Source organism: Carya illinoinensis, chromosome 4, assembly GCF_018687715.1.
Source record: "Carya illinoinensis cultivar Pawnee chromosome 4, C.illinoinensisPawnee_v1, whole genome shotgun sequence".
Classification (NCBI taxonomy): domain Eukaryota; kingdom Viridiplantae; phylum Streptophyta; class Magnoliopsida; order Fagales; family Juglandaceae; genus Carya; species Carya illinoinensis.
In genome coordinates this window covers 9,558,521-9,575,793 of record NC_056755.1, presented here as the reverse complement: position 1 = coordinate 9,575,793, position 17,273 = coordinate 9,558,521, and the positions used below count along the sequence as shown (strand labels likewise).

At 34.0% G+C, this 17,273-nt stretch overlaps 2 protein-coding genes across 2 annotated transcripts; one reads left to right on the top strand and one right to left on the bottom strand.

Moving 5' to 3' along the window:
* Positions 1-2,168: 2,168 nt before the first annotated feature.
* LOC122307043 lies at positions 2,169-3,736 on the bottom strand. Its single transcript, XM_043119650.1, has 3 exons — positions 3,470-3,736; positions 3,115-3,304; positions 2,169-2,876 (listed from the first exon to the last, which is right to left on the bottom strand). The coding sequence occupies exons 1-3, from the start codon at positions 3,605-3,607 to the stop codon at positions 2,416-2,418; spliced, it is 789 nt and encodes a 262-aa protein (XP_042975584.1). The 5' UTR covers positions 3,608-3,736; the 3' UTR covers positions 2,169-2,415.
* Positions 3,737-10,880: 7,144 nt separating this feature from the next.
* LOC122306728 (protein MKS1-like) lies at positions 10,881-12,047 on the top strand. The gene has a single exon (XM_043119233.1). The coding sequence runs from the start codon at positions 11,059-11,061 to the stop codon at positions 11,704-11,706; it is 648 nt and encodes a 215-aa protein (XP_042975167.1). The 5' UTR covers positions 10,881-11,058; the 3' UTR covers positions 11,707-12,047.
* Positions 12,048-17,273: the final 5,226 nt, after the last annotated feature.

The following is a 17,273-nucleotide window of genomic DNA, read 5'->3' as shown; positions in this document are numbered from 1 at the left end:
TGGGCGGCACTTAAGAACCATGCACGGTGATTTTTACAAAACTACCACTTTCCTCCAAACGGTTTTCGACCTGCTAATTTGATTATGCCATGCGTGTCTCTCAAGAGTTGTCATAAAGTTGTGATCTATCTTTTTCTACCTTGAAGAAAGTAAAATAAAACTAAATAAAAAAAAAAATCTTCATATACAAAGTGGGTGAATGGGAGCATTGAATGAAGGAGAGGGAGGAAGAAGCTCAGACGTCCTTCCCCTCCAACGAAAATCCGATATAGAATCCTTAATTTTTTGAGAGAGAGAGAGAGAGTGGGGAAGGAGGCACGTAGGGTTTTTTCAAAAGGATGAGACAAGCCTCATCAACTTTCTTGACATCAAATAGAATTTATCATTATATAATTTTAGTGATCCCAGTAAAGTTTGACTCGTGATGCCCATTATTCTTTGGGGTAATCATCCTGCAGGAAGAAAATCTGTAATATATATATATATAGGTATAATGACACCATTTCCCTATTATTATTTTGTCAAAAACTTGACTATCACCACCTAACTATGGATGCACCACCACGGATAAGAAAGCCCATGCACGCATGATCCATGCATAAATTTTGTCAAAATGAAAATTAGTTTTTTTTTTTATGTGTTGCATATTTAATGGTGGATTATATTTATTTTCAAAAGAAGTACACAGCACTAGCACAATATATGACTATACAATACATAACTGTAAATAGCATTGTTTGATTATTTCTCAAGAAGTATATACCCATAACAAAATCTGATCTATCTCAAGTAGAATAACTAGCCAAATCTGCATGCTTGTTGACGATCTATCAAGGAAAAAAATAAGAAAAGGTGGACAGTAAAAAAATGTCAATGAATCTTTCCAATGAAAGAAGATTGGATGCATATCTATATTAGGAGAGACAGTAACCACGTCTAAGAAAATAAAAGAAAAATATTATAGACATAAAGGGATCCCACATATTGGAAATGTGCCATGTCTTCCCTTATTTTTTTTTCCCCTTCCTTTCTCTCCCCCCAATTTTTTTTCTCCCCCTCCCCCCGTGCCCTATCTCCCACGTCTTGTGCCAAGGTGCTCAGAGGCATCACTCTGGGAACAAAAAATGCTGACAGATCACATGGTGGCCATTGGCACTCCTGTTGTGCCTCGGTGTGACTAGGCCGAGGAGTTGATGGCCACTGTTGCACACTCTTGTTGTGCCTCGGCATGACTGGGCCGAGGAGTTGATGGCCATTGTTGCGCCCGTGCAGCATCCTGTGGCCAGGCAACTAGGCAGTCGAGGACCATCTTCGTCATGGCCGGGCGGTTTCGTTGTCGAATGCTCATTGTCGCATGCTCCACAACTTTGTCGTGCCCTTCTCTCTCTCTCTCTCTCTCTCTCTCTCTCTCTCTCTCTCTCTCTCTCTCTCTCTCTCTCTCTCTCTCGTGCTCAGCTCCTCAAACGGCGATAGTGTCGCTACATCACCGTGATCCGTTGTCACACGCTCGTCTCCGTCAATCCACAGCTTCGTCATGCCCTGCTTTGCCGCATGATCTCTGTTTTGAGCGTGGTGGCCGGTGGGGGAGAGAGAGAGAGAGAGAGAGAGAGAGAGAGAGAGAGAGAGAGAGAGAGAAATCGACGTGATACACTGCTAGTTTGCCACATCAGTGTGTAGGATCCCTTTGTGTCTCTAGTAGCTCCCAAAATAAAAACTTCAGAGATTGCATATATATATATATATATATAAAAGATCTTCATTGAGATATATTTTTCTGCATCAATCTGCAGTCAGATTTGACACAGGTGAGACGTCTCAAGAATCAGGGTATCTCCATAGTCAAATACCACACTGCTCATGTGAATCATGACTAATAACGAGACCTCTGTATCCTGCAACAACAATCTTCCAAGTCCTAATCTCTATACCTGTTTGCAGCCCAATATAGACTTCCCAGGAGGCAGATCAAACGAGTTCTAAGTACATGTATATGAGTTTTGGTGAAATATATCAAATTCTTCAAATGGCAAAACTATTTATAGGAGGATTACACGTTTATTAGATGCAGACATGGCCACAATGGTGCACATTATCATATTCCGTCTCCATACAGCTTCAACATTTGTTTTATATCTAAGAATATAAGATTTTTAAGGTAATAAGAGTCATAGAGAGAAGCACATGCACGTAGTGCACGTTAACATACCTAAAGTTAAACAATAAGGAAATAACAGGAAAAAATAAAATAAAATAAAATAAGGAAAAATATATGGCAGAATTGCGATGGGTACATCCCTCGCCTCGGTACAAAAAAGGACCTAAATAACCAAATACATCGACAGAAATACCAGAAAATAAGAAGGGAACAAAATTGGGCAGCCTCTCTGCCAATATTAGAACTCGGCAATCAAAATTTCAGCAACAATTTATGCTCATCCCAGAAAACTGACTAGACAAGGCCGAACCGCCACCCAAATTTCTCTGCCTATTAGGTTTGGCCCTTGGAGGCGAGGGTGTCCAGTTGCTATACTCATCTGTAACACTAACACCTTTTGCTTTTCTCTTGTCTGCAGAGACTTTGTGAGTGCAGCCAGAAAGCCATTTGGACTGCATGTAAGTGGTAGTCCTCCATGGGGGGATGTGGAGGCCCCTCTCTCTAAGGGACTGTTTAGCAGCTGAGCATAGAAGAGAGATTATATTGTTAAGCTTGTCCTCAGTCCCAACAAAGATCTGTGGGAGTGTTTCTGTTAGCTCCTTGTATGTTGTTGTAGGCCTTGCTAGCTCAAACTGTGACTTGAAATCCACGTCCACAAAAAACTTCTTTGAATTACCACTCTCATCATCTTCCATTCTGATATCGATGTATTCATAATCACCTGTTAAAACCGAAAAAAAAAAAAAAGAAGTGAAGAGTTTTAACTCATGCTCGCAACTTAGGGATTTCCCCTACAGCATAATAAGGAAATTGGAAGATATGTATAGGCATTTAAGTTCTTGTGATTAAAAAAAAAATGCCTTAAATTCTTGTGATAAAAAAGTGGATGGATCAGACTTGGAGGGGACGGGAAGTATGGAATTTGAGGTAAATAATAATAAATTTGAAAAGAGACCCACCAGCAGGGCATCCCAAGGAAGTGATCCAAGAAGTCTGACAAAGTGAAGCCTTATAACCATCCCTTTTGAGCCTCATGACAAGCCACTTTTTCAGACTGCTGGTTTTATCAGCATCTCTTTTGCTTCTCATATGCCTCAACACACTCTCAAGGATCTCAACCTCGGCTTTTGTCCCACTCCCAAGAATCTCCTGAAACCAGACAAAATAACAAAATCACACACTCTCTCCATAACTTATACACGCACACAAAAGAAAACCGAAAGCAAGACCAAAAGATCATATTCAAAATAACAGATTATAAACTTCTTGGGCTGGAACCCTGGAAGCATCATGTATGTGGGTCAAAATACATACGTGTAAAGCGAGATACTGGGTGCGATGGTTTAGAGGACGACACTTCGAGGAAGCAGAAAAGATAATGGGTGATGGCGATTCTGATTCTATAAACTCCTCTACCATCTGAACCAGTCTTTCATCTTCGAAGCTACTCATCTCTCTCCCACACTCGTCTCTAGAAATGGATCCTAAGCTTTTATTTATATTGGGAGTAGTAAACAAGCTAGATAAGTATGAGTTTGGGGATGGAGAACATGGTTTATTGGGTCCTTGGGGGGCCTTCTATATATGGCAGACTGTGCTATGGCGGTGGGAATAACAGCTATATGTGGACAGATGAGGTCATGAATGGAGCTAAGTAGTCTGATATACGTGCATACATCGGCATGGTAAATAAGATTAATGATATAAGTATGAGAGGGTGTAAAATTATGGCATGGTATATTAATGGATAATATACTTATTTATGTACTGTAAAATTGACAATCTTCGCACCAAAAGGCCGTCGGTTCAGTTCCAGAAGCCACTTGAAAGATTCAGGTTAATGTTCGGTGACATGATGATATCCAAGGGCTGGAAATCTATCCTGCCTGGGCCTAGTCTTTACAAAATCTAATCCAGTAGGACTGACTCGGACCTCCATTGACTACTCATGATCGATGTGCAATAACGTTGGATTAGAGAGTTTAATTAATTTCTAACAGTATCTTCTTATTACAAACTTAAATAAGAAAAATGATAGATATATAATTATTTTTACAATATTTTATATTAACATTATTTTATATAAATATTTTCATTTTAAAATATAGCTATATATATTAATATTTGTAAAAAGAGTTGTGCCTGTATAATTGAGAATTTGGTATAATATTTTTCTTATTTGAATAAGATTGTACAATATTTATTGTCAATTTAATGTTACTCAAAATATTTATACAGACAATAAGAAATATTGTATGACTAACTGTATGGATCTATCTCTCTCCTACTTCAAACCCTCGAATTTATTGCTTATTTTAGATCTTAAATGATTTTAGATCTCTCACAATTAAAACCTTGATCCGATCCTTAAATGGATTTAGATTAGTAAAAGATATAAATTATTTTAGATATTTTGATCATTTTTGTATGTAAAATAATAGTATTTAATATCTTTCGTTAGCATTATAATAAGTTTTATATGATTTTTATATGGGTTTAACTCTCATTTACATCTTAAGGTTTACAAGAGAATCCTCATACTGCATAAATAGGAAATTAGAGAAATAATTTTAGATGCCTTTCTAATTTCATTATATTTCGACATCTAGATTTTATTATCCATATAATTAAAAGTTACTATACCAATATTTGTGTAATGACATGGTACTATGGTACAATTTTACTTTAATCCGAATATAAAAATAAAGAAAAATACACTATTCACGCTTTAAAGTCACATTAGAAAAAGGCATTCTTTTATGATTTAAAATGGCAATTGAGGTATATTATTAGTGTACTATTATTTATTATTTTATTATTATTTTTTATTGTTATTATTATTATTTTTCACTATTATTCATAAAATATTTGAGATTACTTACTTATATAAAATTGGTTAGATCAAATTTATTTCATATTTAATAATTGTTTGAAAAAATATATATACACTCAAACAAAACCCTAGCTATGCATGTATAGCTTTATGGCATGAAAAGAGTGATTTTCTTCTAATTATACATGGGCACTTTCATCTTGGAAGTGAAACGAAGAATTTTACGAGACTTTGTTCATTTGGCGTTGGTTTTGGTTAGTGGAACTGGTCGTATTCAACCATCATTGAATTTCCAGGAAGTCAAATCAGGACGTACGTTGGATGCAACTTATACTTTTTCTTTTAGTTTCAATTTTTTATTACGATACAGATAGTGTCGACATACCGCGTGCCGATGCCCATAGAATGTTCTGCTTGTCCCTTCCATATTGATCATAAGTAAAATAATGCATTCTTTTGGATTGCAAGCAAGCAAAGATCTATTTATTTTTAATGCCAGTTTGCATTGAATTTGAGTAAAAATCTCATGCAATGCTTGAAATGAAAAAATAAAACATGAAAATTGACCGAGGGTTGTTTGAATTCAGATGAGATGAAAGATAAATGTTGAATAAAATATTGTTATAATATTATTTATGTTTTGAAATTTTAAAAAGTTATATTATTTATTATATTTTATGTAAAAATTTAAAAAAGTTATAATGATGAAATAAGATAAAATGAATTATTTTTCAAATCCAAATGGGACTTTAGAAATTCGACCTTATCATGATAGGTTTCGACAAAAAAGTAGTCTGAAGATCGAAGAATTGCCATGGTAATAAAGTGATTAGTGTTGGGTTTGTGGAGCTTGGTTCATTGGTGTGTTGGTCTGATTTGATTATACAACCCGATAATGATGTGTTATGGTTTTTTGACAGATTTTCAAGAAGGCTTGGCCATATTAGTTTTGGTTAAGGTCGTTGCTTCCGGAAAAAAAATTTTGGCACCACTTGTGATAAGAGGAAGTGCCAATAGAAAGTTTGCTCAATGTTTGTGCAATAGGTCACTCTAGCAAAGCTCAGACAGAGAATTCGCTTAACAAGTCGCTCAAACTAATGCCTGACAAAGATTTTGCTTGAAATGTGCTCGACACTTCACTTGAGTGAATAATTCAAAAAAATAAAAATTAGGTTTATGTCATGTGACATTATAAATATATACTTAATGAATAATATATGCGTCTTGAGTGTTTTGAATAATGAGATTTTACTCCAAAGTTTATTTTGTGATTTCTTAGTACAATAAAATCCTCTATAGCTCTATATATGTAAACATGTTAACGAACTATGTTAATTTTATTTTGTGTGATTGATTTATTTGTGTCTGCTTTTGCTTTGTCTGTCATCATTTTGACAACAAAGAGGGGTAGATTGTTATCCTCTAATAAGTGGACTGCAGATCAATTGTACTTGGGAGGCTGTAACTAATAAAGGGGCACTGCAAGCAATTCTTTTGCCATATTCATTGGGGGGTTTTCACTTCTATTACCTTAATGTTTTTCAATCGGAGAAGGCACCTGGAGAACATACGTTTTGAAGATATAAGGCCAATGAAGTCGACAATATTACATTTTAGGGCCATGTGTAGAACTCATGCATGGATTAATGAGAGCCACATAAATTGGTCCAATGACGGCACTTTTGTCTTCTGCTCTCTTCTTGAAGATCGGTGAGGAGTACTGGAGGCTGTTATGATGTGGTGCGTGTGGTTTGCAAATGCTTGAAAGGTGGGCAGATTGAGGGTTTTCCGACTTGGATCGAGAAAATGAAAAAGAAGTGAAAAATCCATAGACAGTTGAACAAGAGGGAGATGGGTATGGAGGAGAAGGGGGGGAAGAGGGAGGAATCAGGACAACCCCTCCTAATTTTCTTTAACAGATAGAAGCGAGATTTGTTGAAGTGGCTTCTTGGCAAAGGTCTATTAATTTGCACCTTAGGTTTTCAAGTATGGTAAAATCAAAATAGCAGAGGTGATGGAAAACATTCCAACAAGAGTTGCCGACCAGATCATGAGGCATGTTAAGTAAAGTGAAATGTGATAGTTGAGATTGATTCATTCACCATAGCCATGTATTTGTGGGATTTGATCTCATAGTGGCTGCTCATACATATCTAATCACGCAATATTCTAAGGAAAGACGATCTGTTTGCCTCGACCATTTGGTGAATATTGTAAAGCCATGCATGGCTTTTTACCTTGCAAATTTCCTAATTCCCTGTGTTACAATTAGAAACAACAGGATGTCATGCTGATATCCGCATGCTATTCACCAAAGGACTCTCAGTGATAGTGATACATTCATCTCCTTACTGTTCTTTTCTTTATGGAGATGGGATATTCTCTTCTCCACCATAGGCTGTGCTACAACCGTATGCTAGTTCTGACAGATCCTTTACCTAAATTGTATGCTCTAGTGGGAGTTGTCAGTACTCGGATCGAATTGCTGGACTTTCCACTACGTCCTTAATGCTTGTCTGCATAGACTCATACGAATTTCGGGCATTTTGCTTCTTCTATATGTAGTTATCTTTTAGCTATTTTTGTATAACAATACAACTTGGCATACCCTTTTGCAGTTTGCCACTAAAATCTGTGAATGAACAGATTAGCTCATGATCTGCACTTAAGGGTGAATGAGTTGAAGGATTCATGAATTGAATTGAGTTAATAACCAGCTTCAATTCAAGACTGGTTAATGCCCAGCCATAGGAGAACCAGCCCATTATCAACAATTTTCTATGTATTTATTTTTTCGTTTTTAATTTTTCAAATTAAAAAATACCTACAATATTTCAATTAGCTTCCTCTATCAAATGTGTCATGTTAATAAATATGGGTCAGGATGACATAGTTTAAGATGAACAACAACAACAACAACAACATTATTCCTTGAGATTTCTACTTTCTAATGCATTTTTTTTTTTTTTAAATTTTGCTAGATAATCTTTTGAACATCAACCCTTGACATGTCCTACCACTGAATGTGATCATCAACTTGCAACTCACTGTGAGGGTGGCACTATGTACTTGTAACAACTTTAATACTTAAGTTAGTAACAAGTGATAGATAACAACTCAAGAATATGAAATCAGACCTTTGGAGAATTACCTCTTATTCATATATATAGGTGGAGAGGTTCATTGGATAAATGCCATAAACAGATTAATTTTATGCGATGCTTAGCCATTAAGGGACTTATATTGATGTATCATAATTATCTAATCACCACATCATAAATATTCATAGGCCGATGATTCATTCCTTCTAATAAGCCAGGTGGCTAGGTCTGTATTAAACAACATGACTTCTTTGAGTAGTTATCCTTTAAGAATAGTGGGCCTTGAGCTTTGACTTGGGCCATGCCAATATTGACCCAATATATGCACGCAGACCCCTAATTTGAACAGTACATTTACTATTGACATAAACGGTATATTTACTGTTCAAAATCCATTAATGGGCCCTTGGAACCACAAACTCTTATAGCTGCTGGTCTAGAATAATTCCTTGAACCAACTGATTCGATCGTGGAAATGGGGTGTTGTTCAATCGGCCCAGGCCCAAGCCCAAGCAAAGTAAAAAGTCGGATCCCAAAAGCCGAAATCCAAAGTAATGCCCAAAGGGCCCCGAAGACTGTCTTTAGTCCTAGAGATCTGTTTAAACGACGTAAATCGAGGTGAACTTGCGCCTAAAGTTCCTTGGCACCTCATAGACTGTGTTAGGGAAGTTCACTTCATTATTATTTAATATATATATATATATTTTATACATATTTTTTATTATTATTTAATATTTTATTATTATTATTTTATTACAATTTTACTATTATTCAATATTTACAGATCATCTAAAATCATCTGACTACTCAAAATTAATTTAAAATACAGTTACAAAAAATTCAATAAATAAACTTATAAATTGACATATTTTTATATTATTTGTTAAATTTATTTTATAATAAAATATAACTTTACAATCTAACATATTACATCAAATAAATAATATAAGATACAATTATGAATTTATGTAAGTGCCATTACTATTTAAAAAAGATTTGGATTCATTATTAAAAAATTAATTTTTTTCATGTGAATATTATATTTACTTATTTTTTCAAAATGTGTGACGGCGCTTACGCATTCTATAACTGCAAATATAATTTTCTATACATATTTATTTGTTCAAAAAGAAATTGGGTTCAATGTGATTTGTTTTTTTGTTTTGTTTTTAGGTATGGATCCCATTTTGTTTAGAAGCTTATGCAAAGCTTCCACGTTCTAACTCTTGTATTAATAAATTTGCAGGTTCTAACTCTTGTATAAATAAATTTTCTTAAAATAATCTCACTTAGTGGGAGGTGGACAGTGGATGAAAAGTTTTCTTATTCTCTAATTATGAATTAAGAGTTAAGAGGCGGCAGGGATGATGCCATCGCCTGCTTAATGTACTCATAATCATAAACATATTATCATAACAATGACTACTCTAAAAGATATAAGGCAACTTCAGTTTTCCGCAAGTTGAGGAAGACGGGGATCTTTATTTTAGGTTACTGTCGGTTACCTTTATGGAATGAATGCAGTTGTTAGTAGTTTGTAAGCGGTCCCACAAATGTAGTTCAACCAACTTATTGGTTGCCATACTAATGGATTTACGTGAGGTAGGTCCCAGCCTCGATATTCCGACAACAATACACTTTGCATGGTAGGACGGGTTTATGTAATTTAGAAATAATAATTACAAATATGTAAGTATTGTATAATTTATTTTAAAAAAATTAAATAAATATAAAATTTATAAGAAAAAATATTATTTTTTAATAATAGACTTTTTTTTTTTTAAATGATTATACAATATTTACACATTCTACGACAGCATGTCATATTATTCTTAATCTTATTTAAATATTATAATAAATAAATTTTATTTTATATATCTATGATATACAAAAATCGACCACACCAGCCATCACCGATTCAAACTGACCATCAAAGTAAAAAATTAGTCGAAATTGACAGAGAACCAATTTGTTGATAATGAAAAAATGTAAAAACTAACGTCAATCGCTTCAGGCCCAAGTTGAACCTTGATTTGAACCTAGATTCAACCCAGATAAAACCAGGCGATTATATATATATATATATTATATCATATATAATGGTGTCATTTTAGAGTTGACGTTTATAAAAATAATTATATAAAATTTTGTGGTTTGGTTTAATTAAGCCAAACAATGTCATTTCGATTTAGGGTTTAGTAAGCTCGCCTCCTCTCCTCCCTCTTCTTTCTTTAGAATCTCTCATCTCTTTCACCCGCAACCCCATAGCCCGTTGCTCCCCTCTTCCTTCATAGCACCACTAATGAAAAATCAAAGAATCGATTGAAATTACGCTGACACCAAAACTGCTAATTTGCTCCCCTTAATCGGTTAGTTTAGCTGGTTCTAAACATGTGAAAAATCCAGTAGTTTGGCGTCAATTTTGAATTGAAATTGTAATGACAACGGTCGGTTTTCACCCTAGATTCTCTTCCTCGAGGATGTGAATTTAAACAAAGTTGAGAAGTCATTTATTACAATTTAATCATTAAGTTAAGACAACTAATTAGAGATTTCAATTCAAACAAATAAAATTACCTGAGGAAAATAACTGATTTTTAAAAGTAAAAAAAAAAACAAAAGAGGAAAATAATCTTTTAAAAGTACACACATAAAAATTTAAAAATAAAAATAGAAGAAAAAGAAGGAAAAAAAGAAAAAGAAAAAAAGCAAAACAAAACAAAACAAAAACGAAGAAATAGACATTCTTTTTGGGTTGTTTTTTAAGTCAATGAAATTGCCTAGATTTGTCCACGCTGCTTGAAAGGTTGAATATTCATTAGCTAGCCAGCAAGTTCCAACTTTCCTCTTTACCTTTCCCTTCCCTCTCTCTACCTCTTCCACTTCCCCAATCTTCTATTTTGAAAAACCTCACCCTCTCCCCTTTTTAGTTCCATCGACACGATCCAGTCGAATTGCCTCTCGAGAGGATGAACCCGCCGGACCCAAGATATTCGCCGGAAACTCCCAAGAAAGAGCTTCAGCTCCAGGGCCCCCGCCCTCCTCCTCTCAGGGTCAGCAAAGACTCCCACAAGATCAAGAAGCCTCCCCCACACCCACAACCCAAACCGCCGCTCAATCCCTTCCGCCCCGAACAACAGCCGCTGCAGCCTGTGATTATCTACGCCGTCTCTCCCAAGGTCATCCACGCCACCGTCTCTGACTTCATGTCCATCGTCCAGCGTCTCACGGGCCCGTCTTCGTCTTCGTCTAGGGTGGGAGATCTCTCGCCCGCGGCTAGGATCGCCTCCATCGAGAAGACCAGCCCGCCGGAGAGAAACAGAGACAAAGCCGCAGCGATGGGTGAAGACCCTATAGTGGACGGAGAGGGGGTAGTAGAGCTGGGTCAAGCTCATCCGGGGATATTATCGCCGGCGCCGATGACTTTGCCTCCTATTCCGGACGGTTTCTTCTCACCCACAAGTGAGTCGCAGGGATTCCCTCCGTTCCACGAGCTGATGAGCCCGTTTTGGCGTAATGGATTCTTCGCGCCAAGCCCATCGGGGTTGCTCTCGGCTCCTTTGATTTCTCCATCTCCTTCTTCACTGGAATTCTTGTCCAACTTTTTGAACTTCTAGGCTCAGCCGCGTGCCGCCGTGCTACTTAAGGAAGAGAAACAAAAGGCCTGGAAATTCTCAAAAGAAAGTGGTAAAGTTTTTGCATTGACTGACTTTTGGTGGAAGAAAGGTATTCGCCATAACCATTTTTTTGGTTCTCCTTGCCATTTTTACTGAAAAGTTAAGGTCTCTACTCTTCCAACGATGCAGCAGGCTGCAGCAGCAAATAGTTTGTCTGAGTAAATCTTAGGGAGTGTGTAATCTATTTTTTTGTCTGTAATTTTACTATTGTTGTGCTGGTATAAGTGAGGTAGTTGAGCGGTTGGGCCTGCATTTAATGATTGATAGGCCATTCACTTCAATTCTTTGTACTTTGCAACACTTTTTTTTTTTTTTTTGTTTTTCTCGCATCTTGCTTTCTTTCCGTTTGTTTTCCTTTTTATTTTGTGTGATTGGGGATAAATATCCAGGTGGCACGAGATTTTGGTGGCATGGCACAAAGATATTTGATTTTTTTTTTAATAACTGTTATTTTTATATAGAGATTATATAAAAATAAATTTATAAATTGATATAATTTTATGTTATTTATTAAATTTATTTTATAATCTAATATATTAATTTAAAATTTTATTTTTATATAATTTTTTTAAGATTAAAATATTTCCAATAAATAATTGAGTGGTCGGTCTTTTCCTAGATATCTGTAACCAATATTTAAAAATCCAGATTCTTCCTTTGATGGGATCCCATTAGAAACTATCCACTAGGGAAGCCACTATTTTTGAGGCATCTAGATGATGATTGTCTTGTATTAATGGTCAAAGGAACTAATAGGGAAAGGAGGTATTTATGTTGTCGTGGCACCAATCTGAGGTGGTGGAGAAGGGGATCGAATTTGATAAATAAAATATTAAAAAAAAAACAAATTTTGTCAAAAGAATGATGGTAAATAAGATAAAAGTAATAAAAGAAAGACATAATGTTATTTATTTTAGAATATTGCCACATCTATAAAAAATAATTATATAAATTAACGTGATTTTATCTGATCTGTTAGATTTATTTTATAATAAAAATAATTTTATAATTTAAATAAAATCAAGTCGCATTATTTTATGGGATTACTTTTATGTAATTTTTTTTATTCTTAAAGTATTTTTTTTCATTTTATAATATCTTATCTCAACAGTACATGTTATGTTAAGTGATTGTTGTTTAATGGATTAATATACTATTTTAAAAATACGGGCTGATTTAGTTAACTAAATTATTTTATCTCATATAATTATTATAATTATTTTAAAATTTTCACATAAAATATTATAAATAATTCAACTATTTTAAACATCAAAATAAAATTAATATTAAAAAAATTATATTATAATTATATTTTATTCAACTTTTAACAAAATATCTCATCTCATTACATTTCAAATTATCTCTATTGCGTAACCAAAAATCAATCCATGTGAATAAGGATGACAAAATATAAGTTGGAGAGTAACATTGTAATCCAATCATGCTTCTTCATTAAAAGGAAATTTTATTTAATGAAAGCACCTTTCATTTTATATAAAGTTATAAAGTAGTCCATGAAATTGCCTCAACTTTAGTGCCTTCGCGTCCATAAAATATGTAGAATAACGATTAAATAACCACAGATAGCGTGTTTCTTCGAGATAAAAAAAAAAAAAAAAAAATAATGTCATTTGCTTTGTGAGGATAAGACGGATAATTAAGAGGTAGTCGCGTGTTGTCGTAAAGTACCATATTAATAGAAATGATATTTATAATTGTAGTTGTATAAGTATCATGTAGTCTTTTTTAAAAAAATAAATTAATATAAAATCCACATGAAAAAAAAAATTAACTTTTTAATCGTAAATCTCATTATTTTTCAAAGTGATTGTATAATATTTACACACTCCATAACTATATATAACATTACTCCTGTAACAACCCGCTAGAAATTCAATTGTGGAATTTCTTTTGACCTTAAGAACCTCGTGAAAATTCTGTAAGTTTACACGAATCGACTAATCGCATAGGTTTTAGCCTGTCAACATAGTTAGTGTTATCACTCACTATGGTGCCAGAAATGCGATTTTAATTATTTGAGATAGTTAGAAGTGTCAGAATACATTATAGTCTACACCACTAGGCTTAATTGAATATTTAGGATTTTTCAGTACTAAGTTTATTACGTTTATTTTTGGAGTGAATAGTAATCTCGGTAAACGTACTAAACGCGGTGTTTTCAAAATCACAGTGTGAAATGTTCAAATTAGGTTAGCGGAATTTTATTTGGATACTTGGCAAGATCTTAACCACACATAATGAATAGTATTAGATACTTAGCACAAAGAGAAACCATTAGATGGAATTGTGAAGGAAATCAAGGTGTGAGATCATGACACCTAAGCAAAATACACATTTGGAAAATATCTTAAGAACATAGATTTAAAATACACATGGAAAGATTTTAACCACCTTACTCTTCCAAGTCTACTCTACATTTAGAAAATATTTTAAGCTAATTTCCTGGATATTATTGGGTAAAAATATTTTGAGTTGATTTTTGTAGATATTATTAGGTAAGAGAGTCCTACACTCCACTCTCACTCCGGTAAGAGAGTCCTACACTTAACTCTCACTTTGGGTAAGAGAGTCCTACACTTAACTCTCACTCCAGCCTCATCTCTTCCATATCTTATCCACAAGTATCTCCAGCCACCTCTCCCCACGAAATTATCTTCATTTATGCTTTCCATTGAAAGAATACCAAACACTCTCTCTCAGACAGCTTTTAGGAGTTCTTTTTCACACCCATTTCGAAGCTTTTGTAAGTGTTTTATCATAAAGTCTCCTTCATATAAGTTGTTCCTCTTTGAGTCTAGTTTCCGTAGATGTATTTTTCGTATCATTACATGATCATTTGGTCGGTCAAAAGTATTTTTAACCATAGAAAGGTCATTCTGGGCGTGAATCTGGAGAGTATGTTATAGTTTGGAGTTTTTGACCAAGCTAATGGATAGATATTGGTCCGAAATTTTTATGGAGTATTGTTAACATGTATATATGACTATTGGTTGAGGATTTTTGCATGATTAAAGGTTTTGATGAAAGATTTTCTTAGATTTAGAAACTTAGAAACTGGAAGAAGAAAAACAGTTTCTGTTTTGAGAAAGTTTAACTCTTTGGTGGTCTAAACCTATTCTAATGACTTTAATAATTTTATTGGAGGATACTAAGTATCTTATATACATGTTATATTATTATTTTGAAGATATTTGATGTTAGTTTCAAAGATATAAAATTTTATGCAAAGAGATATTCAAATAAGCCAAAGTGTGGATATTCTTGGCTAAATTTATGTTTTGGTTAATTTCTAACCATGTGATCTTGAATTAGAAGTTTATATATGTTTTAGGACATCTTTTTAAACCATGTGATGGTTTGGTTTGAAGATCATATAATTATAAGTCATAGATCAAGAGATTTATCAAAACTAGTTGAGGAAAAAGTTTATGTTTTTTGGACTAAGTGTAAAACCAAAAACTCCAAATGTTATCTTGTGATTTTGGTGACTTTAGTTCGATGATTTAAAGCATGGTTGATGTTAGGATGATATTATTAATATGTTAGAAGTAAGATTTGATTTTTGAAATTCTTGGAGATGTTTTGATTTAAGGTCAAAACTTGTGATTCAAGTGCTTGAATCTTTTTACAAAAAAGTTTGGTGTTAATTATTAGCTTTTTCTAAATGGATGTTTTAAGTATGGTTTTGAACTTAGAATTGGAAGATGTTTGTTGTAAAATTTTGGTTTAAGCATGAGTTTTGAAGTTGGAAGGAATTGCAACAAAAATCAAGGGAAATGGCCTATGGATGTTTCGGCCATAGTGTGTTTTCCATAGTTGTGTTTTGTTTTAAATTTTTCTGAGTTGATATTTAAGTTTAGAACAAAATTTACATGAGGAATGTAAATTTTGGAAACTTTTGGAATTAGTATACAAAATCCTTATGGGTAAAACGGTCATTTTCCCACATGTAGAGAGTAAAATGAAAATTTTACTCTTTAAATTAGTATTTTCCATATTTTAAATTATTAGTGATTTAGTTCTAACTTTTAGAATCACTAATTACAGTTCCTCGTGATCGCACTTGAAGTTTTATAAGAAACGCGGAGATCGAGGTAAGTTAGCTTTTAACTTACTAGCAGTCTACTGTGTATGTATGCTAAGTAAAAGAACTACAGTGTATGTATGTATGTTATCATATGTGTCATGCCATGTCAAGTTATCATGTAATTGTCTATTATACAGAATTTATTCTGTCATCAATTTTTATCTGTTACATAATATATTCTGTTATGTATTACTGTACATTACAAGTACGTCATGCTAAGTATGTCATCTATTACATGTAAGTCAAGTCATGTAATATTCACTGTTGCAAATATGTCATGTTAAATATGTTGTCTATTATATGTTATGCCATGTTACGGAATGTTTCTATCTCAAGTTGGTCATGTATTCTAAGTTATGTTCAAGTCACGTTATGTTATGTCAGGATTTCAGTCCTTTCATATTCCAGTCACATTTCATCTTGAGTACATTATGATGTGTAGAATACATGGGGCCACAACAACTGTGGAGTATGTATTTAACTACAATTGTGATGCGTAAAATACATGGGACCACAACAACTGTGGAGTATGTATTTTTCATATTAAGTCAAGTTTGTGTAGAATACATGGGGCCACAACAACTGTGGAGTATGTATTTTTAATGTTAAGTCAAGTTTGTGTAGAATACATGGGGCCACAACAACTGTGGAGTATGTATTTACACGTAAAATACATGGGGCCACAACAACTGTGGAGTATGTATTTTTCATGTTAAGTCAAGTTTGTGTAGAATACATGGGGCCACAACAACTGTGGAGTATGTATTTACACGTAGAATACATGGGGCCACAACAACTGTGGAGTATGTATTTTTCATGTTAATTCAAGTTTCAGAGCAAGTTCATGCTAAGTCAAGTTTCAGATCAAATTCATGTCAAGTCAAGTTCAGTTCATGTTTCAATTTAAGTTATGTCAATTATGCTATGTTGTATGCTAAGTTATTCTTTAATTACTTATGAATTTGATTATGCATTTATGCTTTTACTGTCATCCATGCATCATTAGTCTGTGTGGAAGTTTTTTGTTAACTTGCTGAGATTTGTAATCAAATCTCACTGTGGTAGTCCCAACTACCATTCCTCCCGAATGGTAGATCTTGTTACAGGACCTGAAGGAGGATCAGGAGCTGACCAACTAGACACAGTCGACTGAACGACGGTGCGTCGTTAATGTTAATATAGTAGTTAAATTACTACTTGTACGATGGAGTTGCATCTCCAGTACTTTTGGATTATAACTATTTTGGAATAGTGCTGTGATCTTAGTTATTCAATGGATCTTTATATATGAAGTATGTTTTAAGTATTGGGATATTTTCAGTTTGGTGCATAATATTGCTAAAGAAAAAAATTATCCGCTGCGAATATTGCATAATGTTATATGCATGTTAGGATTATT

What these genes read in the sequence shown, in the direction of transcription:
- LOC122307043 (XM_043119650.1), bottom strand. Translation starts at nt 3,607, where the DNA reads ATGAGTAGCTTCGAAGATGAAAGACTGGTTCAGATGGTAGAGGAGTTT. An exon ending in CCCAGTATCTCGCTTTACAC is followed by an intron (nt 3,305 to 3,469) that starts GTATGTATTTTG and finishes GTCTGGTTTCAG; the next exon opens with GAGATTCTTGGGAGTGGGAC. An exon ending in TTCCTTGGGATGCCCTGCTG is followed by an intron (nt 2,877 to 3,114) that starts GTGGGTCTCTTT and finishes CGGTTTTAACAG; the next exon opens with GTGATTATGAATACATCGAT.
- LOC122306728 (XM_043119233.1), top strand. Translation starts at nt 11,059, where the DNA reads ATGAACCCGCCGGACCCAAGATATTCGCCGGAAACTCCCAAGAAAGAG.